Below are 23,593 nucleotides of genomic sequence, written 5' to 3' on the forward strand. Positions count from 1 at the left end.
AGATGGCATATTACTTGCACATCTTTTCACCTCTATTTGCACTCTATTTGTTCCATAGCACTATATGTGTTATCATTAAAGTTTTTTGTTCTTGATCTGTACCTTGTTACCCCCCCTCCCCACCGACCCACAGCTTAACTGATAAATATTTAGATTTCTTTTTTATATTTGTTTTATATTCCCTATGGTTTAAATACTTGTACCAACACCATGTTCCGAGAAATGATAACCAAGTTGACTTTGACTTTTACTGTATATGGCTCTTTTATACATCAATGTGAAGTTTAAACACATGTTTTTGTTTTATGTGAAAAATTGCAAAACATGTGTAAAGAAATCATTTTTCTCACATTTGATTCACATGTGATTAAGAGAAATACAAACATAGAAACATCACATTTACTTAAACATAATCACATCACAGTAATTTCTCATCTTGACCTGAATCTTAATCTCATTCCAGTAATGACACAAGTTAAATTGTCCCCAAAAAAAAGAAGAAAAGTCTTGTTAAAAAGAGCTTATTTACTCTTAACAATTAACAAAAAGACACCAGTGTCTAATATTAGGACTATATAAAGGCATAATATGACATTTAAGTATACGTATATTCAAATATATGTTTAAATATATTAATTTATAAGTTTTAAACACAGAACTACTTTTTACAGGAGAATCCCCCATTAGTTCCAGCAGAGGGCAGTAAATCAGTGAGCACTGGGGATTTCGACCAATTTTGAACGCAACAGAACAACAGTATAAAAGACCTCGAAGGACCCAAAACAGTTACTTATTTTTTAGCCTGCTCGTTGATCTCTTAATAAATCATAAATACATTTTACGTGCAGATTAAATAGGCAATAAATCATCGAACATTTGTTCAAGTTTTTCTGGAATTGATCATTCTAATAAGATTAATTTTAAATTGTACATTATGCTATCTGTTCCCCTCCCGTTGTTTTAATGTCAGGCATTTGTATTGACACATCTCACCGACGGAGGACGACAACATGGCGGCTTCCTTGCGTCTCGGTCGTCAAGGGATTTTATTTGGTCTTAGATTATCTAATTTTAATACATGTGTATGGGCTACACATCCATGGCAGGAGCATGTCAGACACTTCTTTCGGTCTCCATGGATCCTCGGTGAGTGTTGACAGTGTAATGGATAGCTGTACTATCCTCTTCTGTGCTGTCAGCCGCTAACATTTTGCTATCATCGTTTTCTATTTCCAATAATCTTGTAATTATGTTACTTCGGTATCGTTTTTCACAACATGATAACTAATAAACGTGTGGTTAAATGGGCGTACTGGTATGTCGTATTCCTGCCTGAATAATGAAGGTGTTATTTGACATCAGATTGCGAGAAATCGGAGTCCATAAAAATGGAGAAGAAAAAAAAAAATGACATTGTGAAGGGATGAAATTACACACGGACTAAAGTTGGTCAAATCAATTATAACTGTTACAAATTTGGACAAAACTCAATCGTGGATTTTCGAGAGGTTTTGGGCGTTAGGAGAGGAGGGACGTAATGTATCCTCTTCGGAGTCAAATTGCTATAGCTAGACGTAAAGTGTGTCAACAAACAGCAAACGTTGTTTGTGTTGGGTTCAGGTATCTGTTGACTAAGCTTTGTCAGCAGCATCTGACCTTTTTATAATGTGACACAACTAACGTTACTTGTGCGCCACAAGTTATTCTACGAGTAGCCTCTCAAGAGATTTTCTCTGACAGAAAGCCTCGTTAAGTCCAGGCTGCAACCAGCGTTATTTACCAATGTGTGGGTCTCCCTTTATGACATACGACAGTATGATGATCATTTGACCCTTTTGACATGTGGTTTTTCACTCTTGCAAGAGTGGGCCCACTTCTTTTTTATTGCATAAATATATGCAAATAGATGCACTCAAGTTTTGTAACATCGTCAAATATCCAGCAGATGGCAGCAGTACACAGCATGACCAGAGACCACACAGGATTTAAACATTTTAATGGAAAGATTGTTTATTGACATAAGGCAAAGGCAGAAAACCCTTCATGGCATCTTAAATGCCTAATTTGTTAAAAAAAAAAAGAAGTGAATTTTCATTTTGAGTGAATGCTACTTTATTTAATTTCAACAGCTTAGATAAAAGAAGGGTTATGTTCCAATATAACTCGTATAGTAAATATAATCATGGGTTGAAAGAGGACCACATCTTTAGGGTTTTTGATTCTTCATTTATTGTATTGGATTGATTATAACATGCACTGTGAAATGATAGCAAGACCTATAAAGATAGTTCAACGTTCAATAGTTTATTCCAGTGATTTTTATTTAGTTCTTCTGGTGAATAGAAAGAAACCTGTGCATGTACAAGCATCATTCTATCCCTCATTAGTTCTATTTGAACTGTTTGAGTCAGATCTAATAAAAAAAACACCCTTCCACATCTTGCTTTTCCTCTGCCTCATCCGTTTACTTTTTCTGTTTCTTATCCATTGTATCTATATCACTTTTTCTTTCTATAGCCTTACTTCATAAATGGCTGCATTGTGTGAGCAGTTCACTGAGCATATACAGTATAATACACTCAACAAAGGGGTGTTCCTTTTGAGTTTTGTCCATGTCTAAGCAGTATGCTTGACTGTTCTTTAGCACTGCAGGCTAGTTGTAGTAAAGCAGTAGTAAAACTCATTGTCCACCACAGTGCTGTGAGCCAGTTGAACCCTGCCCTTCTGAGTGACTGCAGCTGGTGACAGTGGGGGGCTTTGATGGTTGCTCAAAGGCCTGCAAGAGTACTAGTGCCTCTGCAGCCTCTGGTGCAGTGCCAGCAGGAATCACAATTGCATAAGTGACCTGCCAGCATTATGTTTGGTCATCATGACACTGTCTCTTTGCGTGCCCTGCTGCCGAGTTGAAGATGTTGAAACCCCTGAGGCCTCAGCCAAACACTGCTACTTTTCGTTGTGTACCTTGATTTCATTGGACATTCCCATAGCCTGGCTGATGCTGAAAGACCTGGCTGTAGGAAGGTTCTGAATATTATTTTCATGGAAATATGTCTGCTATAGTTTTAAGCCTGAAGGCCCCTGATGTAAATGGTATTATTCTCTTTTTATCCTGTAGGTGTCAGCCCAGTCAAAGTGCAAATGCCTGCACTCTCTCCCACCATGGAGGAGGGAAACATAGTCAAATGGCTGAAGAAGGAAGGTAAACAAAAACACATGACACAATGCTTCATTTCCCCAGCTCTCAATACCACATTTTTTTTCTGCATTACTTCTTCTAACTAACCTACTAAATCTACTGTTTAGCAGGTTATTTTTTTACAATATGTAATTCTCACATAACACCTCTGCATCTGTGCTCATCAGATTTAAAAAAAAAACAAACTCAGCATTTATTTTCCCCTCAATGACGGACCAACGTTGGCACTAATCATTTACTCGATGCTGTCACATTGCCGTGTAAGGCAGAGGACTGAGCACTGGAAACACCTGAGGACATTTGGTGGCTAATTCGCTCAAGGAAAGACGGCAATCACTATTCATTACAGCTTAGCAACTCTGCTCAGCCAGGCGCCTCAGCCACACTCTCATTTATCAGGAGGCAGCATACTGAATTCTGATTGGCTGCTCTGCTGTGTTGCCATGTGCTCCTGTGACTTGGGGTGAGCTATGTACATGGGTGTGGAAGTGAGAAAGGGAAAGACAAATTCTCAGTGACATCCGGGATGCTACTTTTCTACCCCTAAATCAACCATAGAGTTTAAAGAGAACAATTAATCGCATTACCCTGATATAAAATACGTGCCTTGCACGTATTTTATATCAGGGTAATGCGATTAATTGTTCTACAATGGAATCTTGTTTGAAGGCTCCCTGAATTAGAATTTAACATAACCATCTCGCTGGAATGCCAAAAAAAAAGCTGTTTTTCCACATAGTTGCCCATTTTGAGGTTTCATCCAAGCAACTATTTTAGTAGATTTGTGTGTGAAGATAATGTTACATAGCCTCAGCCTGCATACCTGTGTAGTCTAAATATCTTTTTGTTGTTGTTGTTATATTGCCCGTTGGCTTTCTGGTTGAGCAAAGGTGAAAAGTCTTATGGCCCTGACACACCAACCCGATAATCGGCCGTCGGACAGTCTGGCGAGGTCAGTGACTCGAGTCTGTTCGGTGTGTTCAGTGCTGTCGTCCCTCGGGGGGGGGGGGAGCTGTCGGCGTTCATTTTGGCCGACCTGACTTGCTGGGTCGGAGGGCGGGCATTCGGACTCACTAATCCGGAAATAACGAGCGGGATGAGTGACGAACGCCTCTCAAAATCTGACGAAAATCTTTTAAACTGCCCTTTGTCGATCTGAAATGAAGACAGATTCTGCAACTTTATGGCCTGTTTCTCGCTTAAAATGTTTTCAGAAACACGTTTCAGTGAACTGTTTTCGTAAAATACGAGATCGTATTTCGAACAAGCCGCCATTACTATCGGCTGGAGAAGCCAGACCCACGTGACGCGTTGTCATTTCCGGTTTTCATTTTTTGAAAATGTACGCTCAAGACGGCATCGCTTCGGTGTGTTCCGAGGCACTTTTTGGACCTCGGGGAGCCGACTGATCAGTCCGACTGCCTTTTCAGTCGGTCAGCCGTCCGGTTGGTGTGTCAGGGCCTTTAAGGTCGCCTGTTTAATCTTTAATATTGCACATCACACCTAACCCCCGGAGTCATACGGTGTTAATGCCCCGTCCAAATCCAATTTTGAATTCTCCACTCCTGCTTTCTCTCAGGGGCTTCTCAACGTCAATACTCCCTCTGCTCTTTCAACCTTCCCCTCACCCATCCCAATCTACTCTTCCCTTCACCCACCCTGTTCCTCCTTTTCCCTTCCCAAGCCTCTCTTTCCCTTTAAAAATATCTATATATAAAAAAGTAACTCTCTTTTTCAGTTGAGGTATTGATTCAATACATGTTTGCCTTTGTCATCATAGCACTGTCTTCCTTGATTTTCCCACTAGTAGCTCCATACCCAGGTGATGCACCTTGTTACAGCGTTTTTTTTCTGCCAGAAGATAGAAATGTAACCATATGTCAGATCTGAATAACCCTTGACCTTAATCTTATACACCTTACCTCCTCCTCGCTTCTTAACGCATGGACATGTGTCACAAAGACGATTCAATCATACCATGCCTAGTACTCTTGACTCTACATGAAATAGATTGACTGCAAGTGCTTAAGGCTCGAAATTGCTTGGGGGCTATAATGTAACCAAAACATTCTTTATCTTCAACATTAACCTATTCATTTCTAACGAGCATTTCCGGTACGACTGAGCTGTACAACTGACAACAATAGCTTTTCTTCTACTCTCCTTTTTTGTCCAAGGAGAAAAATAAGGTCCATTTGTCTGTATATTATTCCATTGGAAGCCCCATTTGAATTGTTGCACGAAACGGGTGTAGCACAACGTGGATCTATGAGCATGGAAGAACTGAACCAGTGGCTCCTAATTGCCATCTTCTTTCATTGCTAAGCAAATGCTAATATATTCCAGCTCTCTCATGCGGTGGACCAGTGGGAATCTACTGGGATTCTAAAGATGGGCGAAGATCTTGCCTTCTTTCAGACACGCTGTGTTTCCGTATCTCACGTTCTTTCCCATGAAACATTGATTAGGCTCTTCATTTGATATGTAGGCCAAAGTCGAGCAGATATTTTCCCGCATAACCTTTTTGTCTCTTCAATGGAATGCTTTCATTTGTATGATAACTAATTTGTTCTCTGTGTGTGTGTGAGCCGCAGGGAAAGAGCCTTTGTTGTTAACATGCTGCTAAAATGAGTCATTTGCATTTTAACTAAGGTCAGAGACCCCTTTTTATAATTAAGGGATTGTTTTGGGAATTAGTTGCTTAAAATGCCAAACAAAAGTTCATATTTAAGATGTATTCTTGGATGTTTCTTTACTTTTGCAGGTGAGGCAGTGGCAGCCGGTGATGCCCTTTGTGAGATTGAGACTGACAAGGCTGTTGTTACCCTGGAATCTAATGATGACGGTATCATGGCAAAGATATTGGTGAGTGAGCCAAAACACAGATACACCTCTCCAGGAGATGATTAGATACCGGAATAAAGGTATACTTCGCTATGAAAGTAGAGGGTTGACAAAGTATTGAAGTGCTGTGCATTTCAGTGTTAGCACCAGGATTTTAAATTGTGCTTCTTGACAAGCGTGTTCCACGGTTATTATACCTTCAAACAATGTAAAGTCAGCAATTTGCAGTAGTTATTGCTATGTTTTTTAAATGAGTTTATATTCACATAGATAGAATATAGTCCTGTTAATATTTACGTGTGAATGTTTCAGGGTTCCCCCGTTGCCTATACTAATTGGCTACACTTGTTAAATCTGCTCTCCCTATACAGTGACTTTGACAAGCTGTCTTCAGTGACTAATACCCCACCTCCCCCCCAACGTCGTGCTGTTTGTCGGTTGAATTTTTAATAGGCTGCCAAAGAGAGCGATCAGTTTTGTTTCTTTCATCCATACTCCACCACATGTTCGTCCCTTTAAACAGAAAGATGAAGATGTTTTTTTTTTATCTTCAGTAGCTTTTTGACTGATCTGTGAGAGATCTGAGGACAGTATGTAAAATGGGAAGGAGGGGGAGATCTCCTGGTAGTTAAAGTAAGATTTAAGTTAACGTTTACTTTTTGCTTCCCTATTTTAAAAACTGAGGGATGGCAGTGAGGTATTGCTGTGTTTTGTTCCTGTGCATTCACAGAAGCACCGACCCTTGCTCCATGTCACAGAGAGTGACTTATCTAAAAACCCAGCGTGTCATTTTGGAAATGCTCACATTCTGGTGACGCCTGTGAGTGGAGCAGGGTTTAATTAGCTGATGTGTTTTTTGTGCAATCTTTAAAATAAAATGCACAACGAGTCTGCACCAGCAAATGTTATTATATGTTATAATTGTTCATGAACAAAACAATCTTTTCTTACATGCGCACAGACACAAACCTAGAAATGGCTAAGCCTTTCACTTTGCTTGCTTCCTTTCTTTCACATTCCCTTACTCCATCCTTGTGTTTGACACTGTGGCTATGAGGTAGTTTCCATAGCAACCACCCAAGAATTGGGGGTAGGGGCTTCAGAGCTGAATCTGGCAGAGAAAGATGGTCTGCATTAGATAAGCCCTGTAGCGTTCTCTCTCTCTCGCTCTCTCTCTCTCTCTCTCTCTCTCCTATGTACATAATTAATGAAAAAACAGCAGCTAGTGGCAATATTTCAGAGATTTGTGCACTCTAACATGGCTTGGGCAATCTGACATCCACTTTGTCTGGGTCAGAGTGAGTTAGATCTCTGAAGTGTAACAAGGGCTTGCCAAGCACCCAGTCTGTTTCAAATTTAGAGGCTACCATAATTACCTGCCTGTGGCCAAACGCCTGGACAGGCTGCTGTAGGCGTTGAACTTCCTGCGCTCCACAGGGGTAATTTATGGGGGTTAAGTACTCCTATGGCCCTTTACCAATTTCCAACCATGGCTCTTAGGAGTGAGAGAACAGGGGGTAGATTCTGCTCATATTGGGTTGGGGATGTTGGGGGGGTAGGAGCAGCAGCACTGTGAACAGAGATTACTGTATCTCATCATACCCTTACAGCGTTGATCTACCCTGACCCGAGGGCTTCAATCTGAAAATCAGCCCAGGGTACAATCAATCATAGCCTGTAGGAAATGACACCCATGTGTTTGCAGATACATACTATAGATGCTCATAGCTTCTCTGTGTTCAGATGTGTATAAAGATGAATGCTACTGAGCTTTAAATGGAGAATACTGTTCTAGAAATGTTTATGGTGAATTGATTGATAGGTACACCAGAATGTAGTTGATTGTGGATGAGTTGGTGATTGATATATTGAAGTAAATGACAGAAAGGACTGATAGATAGATAGATAGATGTATGAATAGAAACATACATTGATGAAGATATCCAAGACCTTCCACAGTGCCAACCTTTCAGTTTCCCATATATCATTCCCTTTCCCCTCATCTCTTCATCTCCACACACTGTCATTGTCAATTTAAACACCAGCAGCTATGTGTCCTCTAAATCAATCCTTCGGATAAATCACTTTCTAACCGTGGAGCATTCTCTTAGTTCAAAATGGGTGAAAGACTGATCCAGAATTTCAAAATGAGAGTAAATTGCCTGTTGGCTGAATTGAATTAGTTTACAGTCCATATTTTTCTTCAAGAAATGCTAGCAGTACATTGGGGAAAGTGGTTGGGATTGAGGTGACACATTATAGAGAAAACAGGGAGTGGAGAGCAATAGAAAATATGGAATGCATACATAAAAGGGAAATGGCCTGTGATTAAGGTTCCTTGACAGTTCAAACCCAGAATGTTGTGGTTATATGGTTAGAAAGCTTAACAAACATGATGCCGTGAAGGAATGAGTTGATTTGTGCCTAGCAGCTTGAATTGTTTTAGTTTTTTTTATGTGTGAGATTACATTGGGCTGACACGCTGGTAATGCTAAGACACAGGCTGTGGCTGCAATCCTCTTTGTGCGATATCTGTCATGCTATATTGATCAGAGACAGACAATGTCTCACTCCCTCCAAAAATATCTCACTCCTTCCCCGTCTGTTTATATGCAACTCCGGGCTAAATCCATCTTCCTTTTACAAATAAACCTACTCAAACCCTATACAATCAGGGGTTGATCTGTGCTTGGTCCTATTTGTACCTTCCTCTGTACAATGTTTGACCACGATCTGATGCCTCTGTGACTGTCAAACTTGAAATAATCACGTGTTATGAAATCTACAGGACAAGATTTACACCTACAATAGCAACCATTTTAATGAAGTTTAAAGGAATGTTGATACTTGTTTACGACAAGCTTATTGTAACTGAGCTGTTTAGACTCTTGGGGGATTTGTATGGCTGTATGATAACAGCAGTTTGGAGTTAAGTAGGTTAAACCTCATAAATGGTCTAGTCTGACTTTGTAATATCATTAGCCTAGCTGATGAGCTCTGGAGAGGACCCTTAAGAACCCTGTTCGAGATCGTTTAGACTTTTCACAGTGAGAATGATGCCGTAGGAAAGGCTAAACGACTGGATCAGCCTAGCAGTCTTTCTTCAGTCGTGGGCTCATTTTCTTTAAGCATCAAAGAAATGATAGCTGCGAGGACACAACATAAAGATCAGAGATAACACATTGCCTAATTATTTTATTCAAAAGTGGTCATCCAGTCAATGTCAATTCAATTACAAAATAAACATTTTGTTGGTTGCAAAATGGTAGAGAATGCACAATGTACTTTATTTATTAACAGGATAATAATCTATATTCGTACATAATATATTCGGGATTAACATATATATATATATATATTTTTTTTAACACAACACACAACCTAGAATTTGCAACATGGACATACTCCCCCCCCCCCTCTCGTCTACCCACCCACCCAGACAAAAATCAAGAAAAGATGATAACTACTACAATATTCAAGACCATACAAATAATAACAACCTAGACAGTAAACTATAGACCAAATAAACATACTGTTTATGCCTAATGCTCTAGGCTGTAAAGATTAAATATTTCTTCTAACTCACAGAAATAAAATGGGATTTTACCAGTAGCTTTTTAAGCAGCACCTCTTTGGCCATAATGTGAAACTTACCATAGGTTTCAGTGTGTTCTATAACCATTTGATGGCAGTGTTGAGCCCCACACCACTACAGTGTCCTGTGTGTGTGTGTGTGTGTGTGTGTGTGTGTGTGTGTGTGTGTGTGTGTGTGTGTGTGTGTGTGTGTGTGTGTGTGTGTGTGTGTGTGTGTGTGTGTGTGTGTGTGTGGAGGTGGGCCTTGTTGTCATGGTTATCAAAACTTCCACTTTTGTGAGAAATGCACTACACATTCTGTCAGTAAAACTGTAAGGCTGAGTGGTCTTCAACATGATATGCCTTACAACTTGCAGTTCCATGTTTTCTGATAGGTATTCATCCAATCAGTATCAGTACAATTACAATAAGGGTAGGATAAATATTTAATAACATTTCCCTCAGGGTCAACCACAGAGGGGGAGCTATGAATGGAGGTCAAATTTTGTGGCACCAGAAGTATGATACATTAATACATGAGAGTATTCTCTATATGCTGGAACTGTTCTGCTTTCTGGCAGTTAGATCTTTTGTGGCTGTTAAATGACGCATAAGCACATGCTGGTGTGTGTGTGTGTGTGAGCACTTCATACTGCAATGAATAAATGTAGTATATTATGCATCCCATCTTTTTAGTCGGAGCCTATGTTTTCCTCTTCAGTTACACACAGATATATTGGTGGTTGTCGTAACAACGTATCACATATCGCAGCATTGCTTGTCTCACTATACTACAGCTTTTCTGGGAAGTATATTGCATCTCTAGTCTCTACCTTGTGAAAAAATCCCTTTGGGACTAAAGAGGACGGGGATCTCTGGAAATTGAGTTTGGATTTCCCTGAAAGGCCTTACGTTTACCCTCATCCATCACCTCTCGTTGCAGTTCTGTATTAATCACACATCAGATGTATTGTTTAAGATTAATACTTTATCCGAAAGTTTTGTCCTTAATATGGTTTACAACCTGGGGCAAGAGTCTTTTTGTGTTGCCCAGTATATTGTACTTTAGGTTAGTATAGATTTGTGCTCACCATATTAAACTTATAGGTTATAAATATGAGCTCTCCACTTTACAGAAAAGTCCAATGGGACAAGAAAGTATGCCTTTCAAAAATAGTTATTTTTTTATAATTTGTTAAATCAATGTGTTCTATTTTAGTACCCCAGTACAACAGTGTTATTTTGCAGTGATACTCAACCTGCAAGTTAATTTGCAGATTCATCTTTGGTGCAGGATAATTAGGTCTAAATTGAACTAAAGTAGCCCAGAATAATCATGGAAGTGCAGCTCTTTATTGCTGATTATTGGAGGGCTGCTGATTTTTTGAGTCTTTGATTTTGCAAGCCCGCTAGAGGGAGGGGGTTGGGGTAAAGTATGTTAACTGTTGATTTACTAATGGCGCTTTCAATTTGAAACATTTTATTGTGAAATCATACTGTATTTTTTTTATTTGGTCAGTTGTTAGAAATTGCAGGTTTTAATCTCTTGGGGGATCAGTGGTGGTGTTGGATGATTGAATATAAACAGCACAGTCAGGGTCTGATATATCTTTGCTATTTTGGCCGATCCTTAGCTTCTCACTAAGTAGATACCTTTTTGAAAAGAGATGAAGTGCGGCAGCCAACACCTGTGAATTGTGCCTGGCCTTTCATTAAAGCTAATCAATATTGATTGAGGAACAACATCTTGCACACAGCTTGGGGAGAGTAGCGTAGAGCTTGCAGTCGATTTGGATTACTCCACAACAAGATAGTGAATCAATAGTTGACCGCTTTGAACAGCATGGAAACACATCCATTGCGCTTCAAGAACCTATTCCAGCACAGCTCGGTTTTTGTATGATTTGTGAAGTTAAGAGGGGAGAAAATTGCACAATAGAAATTGATGTGAATGAGAATAATAATAATGGCTGTCAAAATGTGTATCTGTTGGTCTCAATGACCACTGGTCAACTGATTAACTTCAGTATTACTTTCCCTTTTGTCTGTTTTTTAAGTATTTGCATCACAACTATACAACAAAGACTTTCCCTTTTTATTCCTCTAAACCCAGTTGCACTTTTGGGGTGCCTAAACCAGTGCTAATGTTCTTACTGTATAAGTACCTCTCACCCTCTTTGCAGATGGAGGAGGGAAGTCGCAATGTGCGCCTGGGCACTCTCATTGCCCTCATGGTGGAGGAAGGGCAGGACTGGAAGCAGGTTGAGATTCCCGCTCCAGATGCTGCTGCTCCACCTGCTACAGATGCAGCCACTGCCCCAGTTGTGCCCCCTGCTGCAGCCTTTCCAGCTACTCCACCAAAACCAGCCACGTCAGGACCGTGAGTGTTGCCTCCTTCCTTTTTAGTTGCTTAAATCACACACTGTATAGTTAAATCAAATGAATAAAACCTCTGCAGTCAATACAGGTCCGTACACTCACTTTCTTGCCTAATGTGGCCATAATGGAGGGTCACATCTTCTTGGCAGCAGTGTTCGTGGAAATTTAAACCTACAATTTAGCCATTTTAACAGGATTTTGATTTGTATGCTGTTTCAGCCCCAAAACCGATAATGTTACCACACATTAAGCTTGATTTTTATTATATTTCAAGCTTGTTGCTAAAGTACCCACCGTTAGAGTCTGCATATTGTTCTAGTGTTGTTAAAACATCTGATTTGCACATTAGCTAATACTAGTAACTAGTGCAATGTAAGTATTTACATCAGGTCATGCTAGTTGGAATAAGTGATGAGAGTGGATCTATTCTGATGTTTTCTGATGTATGTTTTGTTTTGGTTGTTGTGTAGATATTATCAATGGACAACGCGTTGTCCCTGTGCCCACCATAATTTCACAGGCTGTGTGTCACTGAGTTGTATGATGAAACTGCAAAGCCAAGAAAAGACTGGCATAGGTATATAACGGGGATAAAGATACATGAAATAAGATATAAAATGAGATACTCGTGCTGATCCATTATTTCCTTTAATGGAGCCTCTCAGCATCAGCTTTTCACACATTTGTACTTGTTTAACTGGTATGACAATAAACATCTTGAATCTACAGTATCTACCACCATCTAACACCCTGAATTCCAAAATGTGTAAGATCCTACCCACCCCTGTTTGCACAATATATACTCCTGTAGAAAGCAAAAGAGCTGCCACTGATGAACAGGCCCCATTTGTTATGCAAACATTTTACTCTGAGCCCGTCCACATTTTCAGATTTGCACTTTTGCTGCATCAGCTTGACCAGGGTGAAAGATGAAAACTTGAACTATTGTAAAATTGTGCCTTACTCTCTTTCTTCCCTGCCAGGTTACGTCTTAGTCCAGCAGCAAGACATATCCTGGACACCCATGGTATAGACCCAACATTGGCCACACCCACTGGACCAAGAGGACTTATCACCAAGGAGTGAGTATAGGTCTAAGGCCTGTGGATGCCTCCTTAATGCAGTCCAATCCGATACAGAATATCTCTGCTTACTTAACAAACAAGCAGACATCCGTTTTATTGGGCCCAGTCTGAGATTATAAAAAGCAGAACTATTTGGCTTGTTCGAGATAGAAATTTGGTTTTGGCGTGGAAGCTGTAATGATTTATAAAACCATTACAATCAACTCTAAAATCATTACAGCCTATTAAGGGCTTCTAATGTGCTCTATTACATATTACTTTCTGTTCTTTCTTTTTTTGGTCGGGGGGTTGCTTTATTTGTTTACACATGAAGTTAGGGCTGGGCGATATGGATCAAATCAGATATCGCGATATTCTTGTCCTAATACCTCGATGTCGATATTGTGGCGATATTATAGGGTTGACAATTGGTGCTTTAACAAAATATCTTCACAATGACATTTAAGATAAATAATCATCAGTAATGTGGATATAATGTCTAAGTGGGTAAAGGTAAAAATAATAGAAGAGCTACAACAGAATGACATCACTTTACTGTAATGCAGCCTCTAAAACCAGGAAAAGACAACACTTAAGCCATTTACGATATCCAAAATCTAAGACGAAATCTATTCTCATATCACGATATCGATATAATATCGCTATATTTTCCCAGCTCTACATGAAGTGATGTGTCAGCATTAGGTGCTTGTTTAGCATAGTTATAGGCCCAAGGGCACAGATTGGAGGGGCCCCTTTGTGGCCACCGTAACACTTAAGCATCTCCTGAGGGAAAAAGATGTCAAAGCAAGGCAGGTTATAGCTACAGTGTAGGCAGTGTGAATAAAAATGAAAATGTAGGAGATGCTACATAAGTGAAAAATGTAACCAAGAGGTGGTAAAGATGTTAGGTACTTTAATCCTGTTATATGGGGATTTCACACTACAGAAAGCTATGAACACACGCACACACACACACACGCACACAGCTCTAATGGTTACCTGCTGTCAGGGAACAGCTTGAATGCTCTCGTTTCCCACCTAACACCCTGCTGGTGGATCTCATTAAGTAACTGCGGTCACCATAGCAACCCAGTCTCCGGGACCCACTAGTGACCATAGCAACGCAGACCATATGTTTTCTGAGATTTGTGTCTTAGACAGTAATAGAGAAATGTATATGAAGCTTCATAACCAAACACAGTAAAGAATCATAACTGAATAATCATAATAATAACAGAAATTGAGCGAAGCCTTAATGCATACCTTGTTGTAAATATAGCAAAAAAGGTTAATTTAAAAGCTGAGAAAGAGCATCTCATATCACATGCCTCCTTATTTAGCCAGTTTAGAATAGTCTTTTTTTGTTTTTGTCTCTTGTTCCTTTGGTATTTAGCTGTAATTAATTGTCTAGGTTAATGAACACATGTCACAGGCATATCATGTGCTCCCCGATTGTTTAATTAATAATGCAGTGTAATTATATCCCAATGATTTGATTTGCCATGCTTACTCAATTACCTCTCTTTGAACCATTTGTAGGACTCAAGATTTGGAATCTCACCAATTGACTTACTGAAACCTAGGCTAGCTAATTAGCTGCAAGATTCTGGACGCCAAGGGGTTTTAACAAAAATCAATGTACATTCTTCTTAAAGAGACCTTTCTGAAATGAATGATGTGTCGTTTGCTGACCAAGCCACAGACAAAAACCAGTATACGGAGCTTCATGTTTAAGGCACTATCTAGCTTGGGAATGAAAGGTATATTATTTCTCTTTTTTCCAAGTAGCTTTCCCGTTTGGAAAAACGGAGCATTTGAGGGTGTTGCATATATAACTTCAGGAATGGAAACTGATGAATAAAATGTTAATTAGTTGGGAAAACATCCTTATAAATCCGTAATACGTACTGTAATTGATGTCACCAATGACAAAAAGGAAACATCCTTTAAAATGTTCCCTTAATATTTGGCACATATTTGCCAACATTTGTGATGTGGTCTTTTCATTTTAGCGCCATGTTCAATTTAATGTCCCAAAATGGCTGAACCTATAGGCTATAGCTTAGGTATGTTTTGAGATGGAAGAGTTCTGTTCTTGTTGGAAACCAAATCTCCTTGGAGAGAATAGATTCACATTGGGTTAGTGCCTCTAAGAGAGGGCAGAACAGACCCAATTTCCCTTCCTTTGTCCTTTTGGTTCATCAGATAAGACTGAAACGAGGGTACCCCTCCCATTCCACCCTCCACTCTAGTGAGGCCCCTCTATAGTGGGCATGAATAGCAAGAGGTCACGCAACCCAGGGATGAGATCATAGCATGTTACATAATCCCCAGCGAGGTTTAAAAACAGATTGGGTACAAAGAAACATTTCTATTACGGCTTTTTTTCTCTTTTTCTCTTTCAGTATTGTCATAATGTTAACTAAGAGGCAAGGCGAGCACAGTGGTGGGTAAAGGTTTCAATGATATTTATCACACCATGCCCAGGCTCTTCTGATTTCACGTATTAAGCATGACTTTAAAAACTGGGTACACATTTTGAAACTTCCAACAAGGAAGCCCATTAACTGCAAGCCATTAATCTCTTGTAGCCAGCTTGTAGCCAACAGTAACGGTTACTGTTGGCTACAAGCAGCTGTTTTGGTTGTGCTTGTTAGTTTGAAATAACTAAGTCTGGCTTAAATGTAAAAATTCAGTAGTTACATATCAAGTTGATGGTTTCTAGGCAAAATACTGTATCTAAATAAATGTTCTTTAGTAGACAAACTGTGATGTCTAGTTTTCACTTTCACAAGTTTAAAACTGCGAATGGAAACGCTCACAAAAGAGGGTTAAATAGCAATGGGGACTGGTTTTGTTCGACCTTGACCAACACAGGTATTCATTAACAAGGAGATGTTTTCTGATCAATGACTCTCTGGCATGTACAGCACCAGAGCTGTGCTGAAAAAAACTAGATAAAAAAACATGTAAGTTATACGTAAAACACAATGTAACAGTGTTGACTTATACCTAATGCTGTTTTAGAAAGGACTGTAGAAAGTAATTTTACTGCCTTGTGGTTGCATGACAAAGTCAGTCATATGATCATATTGTCTTGTTGCTAGATTTTGTAAAATCTTGCGAGATTACATCAGAGCAACACTTTGACTGTGAAACAAACTGCCAATTTCCTCAAAGGTAGAGTGATGATTTGGACCCATTCTTATTAATTGTTTTGCTATGCAAATGTTTTGAAGGTGTACTTGTATGTGTGATGGTTCACTAGGGTTTTCACTAAAGTGTGCATCTTCTCAAATGACCAGTTGGACTACAACATCGTCCTCTTTTACATTGGACTCAATTTCAGCCATAATGGGTTGCTTAAATTGCCTGAAGACCCTTTCTCCTATCTAAGCTTGTCCTAGGTGGCAGTAGAAGACAGTTTATTTGTTTGTGTGCCGATGTGCATGGGAGCCCTGCCTCGTTCCCGTTTTAATATTCTACTCAACCTCCCCCAGTCTTTCAGGGGCTTCTTTTGCCTCCACTGTCAGTAGGGCTGTAAATGGTCAGTGTGAAAAGCACATGCCAACCAGCTACAGAAATGGTATCTATGGCGTCATCGTCAAGTGTCCACTGTAGGCTGCTGTTGACTTGACTTCCTCTTGAATTTCTGAATTTCTATATTCTCACTGGCAAATATTGTGGGTTTGGCAAAACCTAGCATTTAGAATCTTTTTTTGTTTACTTAATGTTGTCCAATCTCATGCGTATAATATTATTTGCTTGCTCTGTTTTTACAAGCATTCAAATTATTAGTCACATATAACCTCTGTGCTGTGCTTTTCTTTTTCTTTTTCATGTGGTGATCTGTAATCGTTAGTCAATGTGGTCCTCCCTGATTAGCTGGGGGATTTCCAAGTTGCCTCAGTCTCTCCACAAACAAATACTCCTATCAGGGGGGAGAGAGAGGAGAGGACGAGCTAGTGTGCTAAAGGAAATAAAAAGATGCAGCTCAGAGAGGGACATGGAGAGAATAGCTGTGGGGCCCAGACGGTTCCCGGCTACATGTTGAGGTCAGAGGCAGCTGGTCCAGACAAAAGACTGGATGTGTGTGGGTAGGTGGACCCCTGTGCACTGAACTGGAACCAGAGAGCTTCAAGCAGGCGCACCTGATACCTGCCCCTCCCACCTCTTTCAAAGCTTTGACCAAAATTAATGGGTGAAAAAAATAATCCGGGGCAAATCTTTCAGTACAGTGTGATTCCCTTTTTCTTTACCTTTCTCTTTACCCTGTCTATCAATACTCTGTGTAGTATTCAGTGTGCAGGATCCTGACCCAAATCATATCGTCACTTCCCGTTCCACCTTCATGAAACAGCAGTAATTTGATGTATTAGAAATCTACTGTATGTGGGAAATTTAGCAGTAGAATATAATTTACTCTGAGAAACGCCCCCTCTCATCTCTAACAGGCCAATATAATATAATTGATTTAATGAAGAGTAATGATTCTTGACTTTTTTTTCCCTCAATTTAGCAGTGTAAAGATCCCCCCCCCCCCCCCTTATCGGAGATGTAAAGTGTGTCATTAAACTATGCAGCATAACACTAGGGTCCTGTACCAATCAGACCAAATGCATTGGCCTGGTCTGCTATTTTATTGTAGTGCAATAGGAAACAGATGCTGTTTGAAATGTAGGGATGTCCATGGCTCACCATGCCAATGGGAAGGATAATGAAGCCAAGGTTTTGAATAACCTTGTCCCCTGCTGCAGCTGACACCTGATCCTGCCTAGCCTTACCCTGCTGGGGTTTGTTTGTGATTATCAAATGATTCTCATGACGCCCATCCACTGGAGATTAACCGAAGGTTACCTCTCTCTACAAGCCTGAAACAGTAAACCTAGCAGAGTGCTACCTTTACAGTCAGCTTGCCAAGTGAGAGCATACAGTATGGGTGAATAAGGCCTTATTGTACTATCATAAGCTATGCCATTGTTGTTTCATACAATTCTAATTTCTTCTATTATGGGCAAAGCAAAATAAATTTAAAATGTCAGCATTTTTCACACAGAAGAAAATTAAGTTTAATTTAGTTTTTCACACTAGAAATTAATTAAAGTTCAGAAGAAAAACAGGACGAAAAGAAAAAGTTTGCCCGAGGCTTGAAATGGCATAGTTCATCTGTTCAGCAGAGGCATACTGGGAATCAGTGTCGTTCACATGTGCACTTCAACAAAGATTGACCTAAATAAAATTGACACAAACGCTTTATTGCGGTTGCAAAATATTTCACAAGAGGCTGGGATGCATTTGTTCCCATGTAAGTGTGAATGAACACGTGTTAACGTCTTGAATATTTAATCTTATCCAGACATAATATTCTTTATGAGCCAATGCTCTAATGTGTTTAGTGTTGAAGCGTGTCAGTTTGCGTTGCCTAACATAGTGCTTTAGGTGTATTTACAGCTTATTGCCCCATTTCACCCCCACCACTCCTCCTCTCCCTCTATCTCATTATGGAAAATAGCAAGTGACCAACTCATAAGTGTAACTCCAGAGTTACTCCTGTTTACTATGGAACAGTGTATCAAGTATGCCAACCTATTAATACCAATAACAAGTGAAGCTTATACACAGGAATTCCTTTTCGTATGGGCAACATCAATGCAGAAGTGTCATCAGAAAGTGGGAAGTTATAATGTATTTGGGTTTCAGGTCAGACTTGTCAGATTTTTGTGGACATTATTGCACACATTTCATTGAATGAAAATATTCAAATGACTATATAAAACAATACCTGCATATTATCATTTCTACTTTAACAGAGATGCATTAAATCTCTTGAAGACATCTCCTGCCCCCAAAGCATCCCCAGCCATGGCTGCCATGGCTGCCCCAGCTGCCCTGAGTCCTGTCCTCACCCCGGCAGCTGCCCCTCCACCCCCAGGCAGCAGACCCAACATACCGCCTCTCTCTGTACCAGGGAAACCAGGAGCACCGGTGAGCACTCCTCACCCAATCTCTCTCTCTCACAAACACACTTCCTCATCCCGTTTGTTTTGTGACAGTGCTAGGAAACTACAAGATGTCACCCGCCACAGACACTTAACGTCTTCCTTCGTTTGGCTTGTCATTGGGTCACTGATAGTTTTTGGTGTCACAGTCCTGTAGTCGTATATTAAATAATGATAGCTCAATTTCTTTTGGTGTGCCTACCACAAGCATCCAACAAACGGGTCATATTTTTATTTACAAATTCCATTATTGTGTGTTTATCATTATCTTCGTGTGTGTGTGTGTGTGTGCTGTAAAATATGACCTATTGATTACATTACATTGTTAACCCCATGCATTTTTGAGTAACTGATGGCAGTTGAGATATGTCTGACTGACTATCATTTCCTGCATGCACTCTGAAAATGCCCTTTTCTCCTCATTCATTTATTTACCTCCCACTCCCTCCACTCTTCCTCCTCAGGGCACTTTCACAGAGATCCCAGCCACAAATGTCCGCCGCGTGATTGCTCAAAGACTAACGCAATCGAAGACTACCATCCCCCATGCGTATGCCTCAGTTGACTGTGACATGGCTGCCGTCATGCATCTCCGCAAAGACTTGGCCAAAGGTAAAAACTTTGAGGGAGTGTGTACACATAGGTACTGTTTTTTACATGCACATGTTAGTGTCATGTCCTTAAGTGAATGTCCGACAGTAACATTTGGAAGGATACTTTTCCATGAAGATGTGGATTTCAGGGTTTTCACATGACTGCTCACTTGACAAAGAGGACAGTCTTTTTTTTATTGAAAGAAGCTCTGGTACATGTTGTCTCAGGGTGGTCATGTACCTCTGGTTCAAACCAACATCTCTCTCCCCCTGTGTCTACGAATAACCCGGCATGGTATTCTGAGGGAGAGTTCATGTTCATGTTGTAAGGGTTCTGATGAAGAGGGTTCAAACTTAGCCAAACGCCTGCAGAGGGCTGAATAGTGGAGGAAACATCCATATCTGACACTGATCAGATCTGCTCTTTCTTCAGACCGCACATCACAATGTAAGGCTGATAAGGCACCCACCCTTAGTCATATGCATAGTTGCTCTAATCTATAATTTGTCACATTTGACTAACTGGGTGTCTAGCTTGAAATGGCTCACACCAGTTCATAAAGCAAATGTCAGCAAACAAAAACTAAATTTGATATAAATGGAAGCTGTTTTCATCCATAACATTGAGGTTTCATTCATATAAATGTCCCTTTGTGCTTACAAGAATATAGTACTCTACCTGAGTAATCATTTCTCTCTGGTTCAAAGTGTTTCCAATTGATTCTTTTGAGTGTTTTGCTCTTTGGTGCGTCCTGTGTTATATAATGACAGTATTCACGATTTAAGATAAAATCATTAAACTAGAGACCATCTTGCGATGGATCACACTAGCCACAATGCCAAATCGGACCAGGGGCGTAACGTGGGGGGTGGCAATGGTAGAGATTCTGGAAAAGCATTAAAGGCCTCTGGAGAAATAAAATATATGTGTAGAGGCAATGTGAAGTAATGGAAAATAAATTGGTCCATACATACGGTATCGGTAACGTAGTCACTGTATGGATGGAGTGAGAGCTTAAGTATTCGGAGAATAAATAAAATACTAGGACCTAGCAGTGTCTTTACCATGTTTTGGCAAGCTGCTCTTTTACTTTTTCAGCCATCACAGACATCCCTAGCAACTGCTGTTGAGCAAACCGCAGCTTCTTGTGCAACAGCTATCACGATGTGTGTGTTTAAAGTAATGGAAGATTTACACCACAACCAGAGAAAGGGAACAATGTTCATTTGTCATGAACAGTCACTCAGCATATTGCTACATTCAGCCAAGCAAATTCAACCAAGAAAATAACGGTTGCATTTCATGGATTCCTAAAATGTAACATATGCTTACTTTGGGCCATTTTTATGTTGATATAGCAAGAGTGCCTCATCAGTTTCCTATTTTTAAACATTTAGTTCCACACACTATCACGTAATTGGCTTTATTTAGCTTAACTTTGCCTAGCTGTCAAACAAACAGTAAATCTCTCTGGGTCCTGTCTCTGTGATAGATGAAATGGGACGGCCATTCCAAACCTATTAGAGAGGTTGTGTGTGTACCGAGGGATTCTCTCCCCGGTTGTTTTTGCGGCATCTCATTGTTCAGGAGCAGCGCGATTTCACGGTTAGCTCGTTAATCATCCCACTCACAGCATTCATAACTGTCTGGTACTGCACTAATGGACATTCGTACAAGTTGGCAGTGATGCCAGGCCAAGCCCGCCTGGCCCACTTGTGTGACACTGGGAGAGGAGAGTGGAGCAAATGCTAGTGACTGAGTCATATAGAGAGTAGTCTCACATTGCCAGACCTATCTCTAACAGTGCTGTATCAGCGCTGGGGTATGGTCTGCCTACACCACCTATCTATTTTGGGATAGAGGAAAAACATGCTCTGGCTTGTTTGTATTATTTTAAACCAATCTGACCGGGGTGGGGGCTAACCCCTGGATGCAATAACGGTGTCCTTGGAAAAATAGATAGCGGAAGGGGAGTTACATTGCATCGGATGTCATCCGTTGAGCCAGACATTAGGTGCTTTCCGACCGGAGGGATTTTTGCAGTTCTTAGAACTAAATGTTCCTAGAACACTTTTTTTCGTCGCGTTCCGACGAAATTTGGGGATTTTTATGTTCCTCTGGCCGCAGTAGCGTACTTTTTTAGCTCCTACTTCAGAGCAGGGTCTTTTCCCTTTTCCTAGGTGTACTTGATTGGTCAAACTTATAAGTCCCGCCCACTGCCAACTCGGAACTTGCAGACAGAGCAACAACCAACAACGGGACATTTTTAACAATTCTCACCATCTTATTCATTAAAATCACTTCTGACAACGTTTTAGGCGAGAAATTAACTGTTTAGATTTCGAATATAGGCAGTCTTGCGAAAATTGATGCCGAATTGACAATTTGCTTCAAAGTTTTCGGAGTTGAGAACCTCCATGAAGTGAGGCGACAGCCAGCAAGCGCCTGCCCCGGCCTCTAGCTCGTCGCCTCGCGGTAAGCTGGAGGTCTCTCAGACCGCTCCGGTAAATAAGAGGCTTTTATTTCGCCATTGACGGTTCGTTTGTTTAAATATCACAACACATGTCCATCATAAGATTAACGGGAAGCTGTGGTTAACTGTCTTTTCGGAGTTAAACTCCACAAGCGTGTCCTGCAGCTCGCCGGCCGTCTCACACACACACACACACACACAGTCACACACACACATACACACACACACACACACACACACACACACACACGTACACAGCGTAGCAGGCAGAGGCGGGGTCTGTTCCGAGTATAATGCAGCCCCATCTGTGTTGAGCAAAACAATATGTGAATTACTACGAGAATGGTAACGAAAAGTGGACTGAAGCGGTGGTGCAGGCACTGCTGGCCATGTATGGCCTCCTCCATGCTGCTTTGTTGTTGTTGTTGTATGTGGCGCTAAGGTCTAGTGACAATGCTATAAAGACCGTTGCCGTGCTTGCGTCACTCCCTTACCCCTCCTACCAGTCCCTATGGCCACTTGGCCAGTGGGAATGCAAACGGAAAAAAAGATTTTGGGGGAGAGTAGTTCTTAGAACTGCTTAGAAGTGTACTTTTCCTCTAAAAAGTACAAGTACTATCCGGTCGGAAAGCACCTTTTTATATAGAGAGGGACTGATTCTCATCAGCTGGAGTATAGGTCAACAAGAGTCACAACCATATTTGATAAACATGCCATTAGGAAAAGTAAACTCATCATATCGGACCCCACCCATAATCTCAATAACCAGTACCATCTGTTACCTTGAGGGAGGAGATTCCGTTCCCTTCCCCTACGATCCAAGCGTAGCAACATGTCCACAGATAGAAGTTGGACAGTACTTTGTGTACGACTGGTTTAATGAGACACAAACAAGACAGAAGTGCTAATAAACTGTATGTTACTACAGCTTTCACTACTGTTGATGCACGGAGCAGCCATGTTGTATTTCGAGGTTGGCTTGCTCGTGGTACTGTGAGGTTCTCCGAGTTTCCAAATCGGAAATCTGACTTCAGGGGGCGTGTTTCCAACTTAGAACTTGGAAATTCCGACTTCCGAGTACAAATTGAATGCACCATAAGAGATATAGGAGATTTTTCTTCCCCCTGAGGGAATGTATGGAATCACTTATTTGCCATTTGCAAAAGAACGGTGTCACACTTCTCAGGTCCTGTGCAGAATAGATGGCCATATGTCCGTTAGTTGCTTGAATCAGGCTCACAGACTTCTTCACGTTTCTTCTTTGTCTTTTCAGAACAGATCAAAGTGTCAGTTAATGATTTCATTATCAAGGCAGCTGCTGTTACACTTAAAGTAAGTATGGTTTATAATCACTTCTTGTGTTATTTGTTCATTTAACCTGTTTATCTTTGATTATTTATCCCCTAACCATGTGTATTTTTATAATACACATGGTTTTTCAACTTATATGCCTACAAGTATCTGGACT

At 40.5% G+C, this 23,593-nt stretch overlaps 1 protein-coding gene across 2 annotated transcripts in view; it reads left to right on the forward strand.

Annotated features, from left to right (window-relative positions):
* Positions 1-976: 976 nt before the first annotated feature.
* Positions 977-23,593, forward strand: part of pdhx (pyruvate dehydrogenase complex component X) — a 33,201-nt gene continuing 10,584 nt past the window's right edge. For both annotated transcript variants that reach the window (XM_078257495.1, XM_078257496.1), the window contains exons 1-8: positions 977-1,146; positions 3,116-3,199; positions 5,961-6,061; positions 11,797-11,993; positions 12,976-13,074; positions 18,870-19,044; positions 19,523-19,670; positions 23,399-23,457. In XM_078257495.1, coding sequence (XP_078113621.1) covers positions 1,011-1,146; positions 3,116-3,199; positions 5,961-6,061; positions 11,797-11,993; positions 12,976-13,074; positions 18,870-19,044; positions 19,523-19,670; positions 23,399-23,457 — 999 coding nt within the window. In that variant the 5' untranslated portion in view covers positions 977-1,010. The remainder of the gene's footprint in view (positions 1,147-3,115; positions 3,200-5,960; positions 6,062-11,796; positions 11,994-12,975; positions 13,075-18,869; positions 19,045-19,522; positions 19,671-23,398; positions 23,458-23,593) is intronic.

Source organism: Sander vitreus, chromosome 8, assembly GCF_031162955.1.
Source record: "Sander vitreus isolate 19-12246 chromosome 8, sanVit1, whole genome shotgun sequence".
NCBI lineage: Eukaryota > Metazoa > Chordata > Actinopteri > Perciformes > Percidae > Sander > Sander vitreus.